General features: G+C 54.4%; 1 protein-coding gene across 1 annotated transcript in view; it reads right to left on the bottom strand.

The window, feature by feature from the left end:
* Positions 1–6,536, bottom strand: part of NSMF (NMDA receptor synaptonuclear signaling and neuronal migration factor) — a gene marked incomplete at its 5' end in the record, with an annotated part of 36,300 nt that overhangs the window by 7,796 nt on the left and 21,968 nt on the right. The window contains 4 exons of the mRNA XM_010144605.1: positions 596–679; positions 2,297–2,418; positions 4,073–4,162; positions 6,112–6,164. Coding sequence (XP_010142907.1) covers positions 596–679; positions 2,297–2,418; positions 4,073–4,162; positions 6,112–6,164 — 349 coding nt within the window. The remainder of the gene's footprint in view (positions 1–595; positions 680–2,296; positions 2,419–4,072; positions 4,163–6,111; positions 6,165–6,536) is intronic.

Here is a 6,536-nt window from a genome sequence, read left to right as displayed (position 1 = left end):
CTGGAGGGGTTTCCCAGCCATGTCAAGGCGGTGCTGAGGGACAGGGGGCAGTGGGGACCTGCCAGTGCAGGTGAACGGTTGGACAGGATGATCTTAACAGTCTCTTCCAACTGGATGATTGTGTGATTCTGTGACTCCTAGTGAAAAATCAAGGTTAAATTGATGACTGACAGGATCCACCGCTGCTCAGCGGGTGACGGGTTCACGTCCACTGCAGAGCTCTGAGGTTCTGCTCATCCTGTCTAAGGACGAGCACAAGAAGGAGCCCAAAGCCTGGCAAAGCCCAGCTCTGCCTGTGTGCCCAGGCCTGCCCTGCCCTCCCTTGCTCACCTCCCCACCTGCCGGCATTTGCTGCCATAGTCCAGCAGCCCATGAGCACTATTTTCACTCCACCTCATGCTTCCACTTAGACCTGAGCCTGCACAAAGCTACCCCAGACTCCAAATCTAGGTTCAGCCCCTCCCTGACAGCTCTTCCAAATCACATCAGTGTTTCAGAATCACCATAACAGGAACTAGCGACAGGGACTAAAAAGCCCCTCTCTGTCTCAAGCCTGCTCCCACACATGCAGACGCAGCGGTGGTGTAACACTTACGTAGAGAATGGGGATGATAGAGGGATCGTCCCTGCGGATGATTGTCGGGACATACTCTGCTTTGGGCACCTTGGAAGAAATGAGCTGGAAAGGGAAATAAGAGAAGTGCAAGATCATGAGGAGAAGCCAGTAGAGTCTGGACAGAAGCTCAAAGACCATGGTAACCATGCTCACAGGCGTCACCCAACCCAGCGGCTAATCCAGCCTATCTGCACCCCTGGGGAGGGTCCTCCACAGCCCTCTGGTCCTCTACAGAGCACCCCCAGGCCTGCCAAGTACCCTCATGTGTCACAGGCTCCTTGGTCTCCAACAAACAAGCACAGAATTCTGCCTAAAAGGGCAGGGAGAAGTTTCCAAAGGGGAGACTGGTGTGTGCGGAGGATGAGGAAGCTGGTGCATCACCTCGAAGTGTGGCTGTATCCCAGTAAAGATCGCTCCTGTCCAGCCTGCCACTGGGCAAGGGGCTGTTGTTCTTCTGGCTGTACAAACAGCCACGTGTAGCTGGTGGAGGGAGGGCTGCAGGCCTGAACAGGAGCCAGCCAAGGGATAGACGGCATCAGGCACAGGCAGGCACACAGCCACGTGGTGTCAGGGAGATGCAGGTGCCTGGCAGCTCCGGCTCCATCAGCATGAGAGCCCGAGAGGCTGGACCAGCCTTCAGCACAAGCCAAAGGGCTATGGGAACACTGGCCATTTGACTGCGCTGTGATTTCAGGCTCCTCTGTTCATTGCTGCAAGAAGGGAGCAGGCAGTGGTGCTGGTGGCCTTGGAAGTGCAGCCTGGCTTCCAGCTCGGGTGGCTTCAAAGCCCTCCCTCCTGGCAGACAGCACATTGCTGCTTCGGCCACGCGGGAGCGAATGTAAAATTTCCGAAGAGGCTCAACCCATTGTGCAGGGATGGACAGTCATCCCGCACACCAGCCAGGGAGACACACCGGAGCTGCCCCGGGCTGGACAAAGCCAAGCGTGGTGCTCCTCCTGTTTGGGTCCGACCTAGTCGCTCTGCCCTGAGGGTGCTTTAGGGCTGAGTCTGCACAGACAGCCTGGGAACACAAATAAAAGCAGACTGTCTCCATGTCCTTCACTCTTCCCAAGTCTTAGCAGGACCCGTTCCTGTACAGTACTGCGGGGCTGGACTGGCAATGCTGCCCTGAGAACAAGCTGCAAGCTTGAGACCCCATTTTGCCCGAGTACTTCTGCCCATGGCCAAAGAAGGGACATGTCAGAACATGGTCCTGTCTGCCAAACCCCACAGAGCAGAGCAGGGAGGAGCACAGGGGGAAGCCTGGCATCCAGAAATGATAAAAGAGCAAAAAGCAAGGGATAGCACATGGCTCCAAAACAAGTCAGGCAAGCAGCAACAGGAGGGAGGGACTGCCAGGCCTGGGGACGCGGGTCTCTGTTGTCAGTGTTAGCATGACTCAGGCTAACTCAGTTCAGTGTTGGCGACAGCCCTGCTCCGATTTGCGGTTGGACTACAGGTCTTTCTACTTCTAGTTTTCTTTCAGCACATTATCCTCAGCAGTAACAGATGCTGGATATCATGTCATGGCTTGGCTGATCTCCAGGTGATCCTCATACGCACCCGAAGAGTCACACACAGAAAAGACTTGCCTCTTCCTCCCAAGATCCTAAACTTAGCAGCTCTGAAAGGACAAAGAGAGCCTGAGCAGATACAAGTAGCCGAACTGGGAACGCTCACCATTATTTTTGGTGGAATAAAGTCTTCTCCGTCACATGCCATGGCTTCAAGTTCCTTTTCTGCTTCCCAGTTCAAGTCGAAATCGCCATCCAAAGTGCCGCAGGAATCCTGAAGGTCATGGCCTGCCAGAACACAGCGTGCGTTACACGGGCAGCACAGCTCGTCTTCCCCGCTCCATCCTGCCCGGCAGCCACCTCGCGAGAGGTACCATGAGCCGAGAGACTCGCACACGCCCTCCTTTCTTCCACAGAGAGACAGACACCACGCTCCGGGGCTGGCGTCTCTAACAAACAGACAGCGAACAAATGAGGAGTGCACACACAGAGCCCAGCGCCACAGATCACGTCACTTCCCGTCACTCACAGCCACCAGGTTTAGCTTTCAACCACTAACTCCCAACAGTCACCCCGTCACTGTGGAAATGGAGGAGACAGAACGCAGACAGACTCTCTACACTTCAACATTGCCAAGCTGACGAGCAGAAGTCCAAACACGTCAAAGCTGGTCTCCTCATCGTAATTACTGCTCTGGCTACGTCTTCTGGGGGACTAAAGAGAAACTCTGCCTTGTCGGTCAAAGCGATCCCCGCAGAGCAGTCCCAGAGCGTGAGGACGGCCGTAGCAAACACAGTAGTAGTGCAACAGTGTACTTGAATTTGCTCTCCAAATTGACCTTACCTGTCGGCCTTCAATGCCTCCTGGGGAAAAAAACATCTGGAAGGAATATAATTGACCATTAAAGGTTTAAAGTAGAGATGGTTCCCTGAAGCCAGGGACTGAGGAAAGAGAACCAAGATGCCTCTATTTGTGCCTTTTGGGATGTCCGAATGTCACCGGGCAGGGCCTGGAGTCTGTCTGAACCATGTCTTTTCCATTCGCCTCTGAGTTAGCTGAGGGAGTGGGGAGGAATCGGACTGCAAAGGAACAATCGGGTCATGTTTTGAACCTGGCCTTTCATCCATCTCCCCCGTTAACCTGGTACGGTGTCTTCTACAGCTGGGAGAGCTGGATCTCGTGCTTACCTGGTAGGTCAGTTCATTTCACGAGTGAATTTCATTTACGATACAACCCATTTCAACATGGGCAAACTCATATCCACCATGTCCCCTGCCTACAGGACTTCCACAAAATCTGGGCAAAACAGCCGTTCCCTTTGTGTACATACAGTGGGAAGATGCTGGCACTTCCTCCTGCAAATTAACACAGCAGCATCTCAGGCCCCACAAGCAGAACATGGCAGCGTTACTGGGGATTCCCAGAGGGATTCCTGGCAGCCCAAAGGAAGATCGGAGTGCCCCAAGCTATCACCCGTGCAGCCAGCACGGCCAGGAATCAAAGCTGCATCTCGTGGAGCGCTGTGGCTGTGCTCTGGAGCTGGTCTAGCCTAGGAAAGAGCTCGGAGAGGGCTCTGGAGGGGGAGCCAGGCAGGTCAGCCCCGCTATGGTGAATGCAGCCTTGGACTGGTGTGCTTCCAGGTGGATTTGGTGCCGAGCGAATACGGGACGATGGGAACAGAGGGCTGTAAGAGAGCTGTACCACTGGGTATCCTTTGGCACTGTAACACGAGGTTAGACGCGTTGTGCTCTACAAGTAAATAGAGGCACACACAGATGAAGAGGCGCAGGTACCTGGAGTGGTGTTTGCTCAGACCTCACGACACTAAAAGGATCACGGATGGGACAAGAGGGCACAGAGGAGTTACTCCAGTGGGACTCCAGGCAACACCTCGGCTGGAGGGTTTGGCCACAGGAGGAAGCTCAAAGGACTCAGAACTCACTTTCTCGAGAGTCATGGAACGAATCAGCTTTGATGGGAGTCGGGTCACTCCAGGACCTGCTGAAGCTCCTCTCACGCCGTTCGGCAAATGCTAGGATAAAACCAAAGTACGACATTAACAGACTCCAAAGCCACCTCTGTTGCTGCCAGCAAAACAAAACATCCAGTAGTTTTCCACAAAGCCACACTGCACAGGCTCCCCTGTGCCTGTTCTTCCGCCTGCCACGCGGGAGTCTTTCCACACAGCACCAAGGGCCTGTCTCCTGGAAGAGGGCCCGCTTTCGGAGCAGGACCGTTCCGGGGTACACCACACAGAAAAAGGACAACGCTCGATGGCCTCTTCTTAAAGGCTCAAACATCCATTTTACCAAGGCTATTCCAGTGTCCCTCTGTCAATGCTCTGACTCAAAGGCCTCGCGGGAAAGATGTTCTCAACAACTAACGACACGTACATGACCAGAAGGCAGCAGTTCTCCAGCCAGTTCTCCCTTCAGGTTCTAGCACAGCCCAATCAGAGCCGGACCAAAGAGAGCGGGGAGGCCTCTGGAAAGCTCGTGCTTTCTACGTATTGTTGCAAAAGAAGAAATCCTTCAGTTTTTGCTTGCCTGCACTCCCCACACACACACTTTTTTTGGTCTTTCCAGCATTTCCCGAGCGGAACCCAGGATGCTTGGCCCGGCCAGCTGCACCGCAGGCAAATTCCTGGGAACTGCCAACCTCAGCGTCCGACTTGGCAAGCCCACGGAGAGCCATTGTGCCCGCATTAGCAGCCACTTACAGCCACTGATACCTATTTCTGGTGGCGGGCAGAGCGAGTTTGCTGCAGTGCATCTAGTCACAGCACCTCCTCTCAGCAGCACAGGAATTCACTGCAGATCTGCATTACGAGAGCTGAGAAGCAACCTGTCCTCGCTGCAGTGTCCAAGCGTGGGTGTCCAGGGAGACAGTTCACACAGGAACTTCTTCAGGTGATCCCCACCCACAGCTTTCATTTAAAACCAGGCATTTAGCTACTGTGCAGATGAAGAAAGCTTTGAAAACATGACCCAAGAGTTACCAAGGCAGAGGCACGCCTGAACGTCCAGACAGCTCTAGGGGGAGGTGAGCCTGTGCTCCAGGCAGCGCTAACTCCGATGCCAATAAAGACACTTTAAAGGGCAACACCCTTTGCCGTTCACCTCCCACGGAATGTAAGAAAGGAAAGAATGGAAATCCAGCTCAGCAACGCTTTGCTGTGGGCAGTCTGAACACGATGCCTGGCCAGTGGGTGGGAAGAACCAGCTGTTTCCTCTTCTGCAGCAATTCTCAGCTCTCGGGAGCCAGTTACCGCGTTCTCAGCCCATTTCACAGCGATACCTGAGCTGCCCCATCCAAGTTATGGAGGAGTGGCGCCTTCCCCAGAGACAGGGAACTGTTGGTTCTCAGGCCTAAGAGATGACTGCTTCCCCTGTGAGGCAAAACACTCCCTTATTTCCCCCTCGCTCCAATCTCTTCCCTCTTCCTCTTCTTTCTCCCTTCTACCATCCTCTCAGCTCCCATGTTCCCCCAGGTGCTGGTGTGGAGACAGTGAGAGTGGGACAGGGCAGGGGAAAAGAGAAAGCCACCAGTCCGCACAGCACCAGGAAGCACCGACTGTCCCCAGGGAGCCATGGCTCGTCCGCAGCTTCAGCGAGAGCCCAGCAGCCCCCACCAGCTCCGCTGAGCTCGGGTTCTCCTCACAAGCTGGTGATCAGTCAAAGGCACACGCACAGGGGACAAGGACGCTGCAGCTCTCCTTCCGCTGCTCGCACTGAGGCCACAGAGATGTCCTACAGCCAAGTCAGAGCGTCCTCAGAAATTGCTTACAGGCTGCTTGCAGAACGTCCGTGTGTCCTGGACTTCTCTTTGGAGGGTAAAACGGCACCAGCAGGTCAAATTCTTCCTCTGGCCCAATCCTACATCCTTTCTACCCACATCTGTGCACAACGCAGGGTTCCCAGTGTCCCACCGGCACAAACCCCAGCTCCTCACAGCCACTCCATCTTACCAGCGCTCACTTACTTTGTGCTTTAACCCTTCGGCTCCCCACCATGCGGAGATGCTTCCGAAAATTCCTGAAAGAAAGGCCAAACACAACCTCTGAGAAAGGTCATACAAAGCAATACTGGGCCCAGCAGGACTGAAAGAAACTGGGAGGGCAAAAATAAAACTGGGAGGAGAGTGTATTTCCTTCTGGGCATTCAAAAGGCAGAGACCAGGTTCCCAATCTGCACCTATGCTCGTCGAGAGTGTGGCTGTTTCTTCTGAACTCCCTGGGCTGGTGATAGAGGGCAAATGAGGTCCTTCATGGCAGTCCCCTTCTCATGGCCTGTGTTCACTTTCCTACAGCTAAGGCAGCCTGTGCTGAGGACACTGCCCATGCTGGCACTGCTCCCCCTTCTCCGGGTAACAAGCAGTAACTGCTCCCCTCTCTCATGCTTCAGCAG

Source organism: Buceros rhinoceros, unplaced genomic scaffold (assembly GCF_000710305.1).
Source record: "Buceros rhinoceros silvestris isolate BGI_N320 unplaced genomic scaffold, ASM71030v1 scaffold18811, whole genome shotgun sequence".
In the NCBI taxonomy this organism is placed as follows: domain Eukaryota; kingdom Metazoa; phylum Chordata; class Aves; order Bucerotiformes; family Bucerotidae; genus Buceros; species Buceros rhinoceros.
This window is presented reverse-complemented; position numbering and strand designations above follow the sequence as displayed.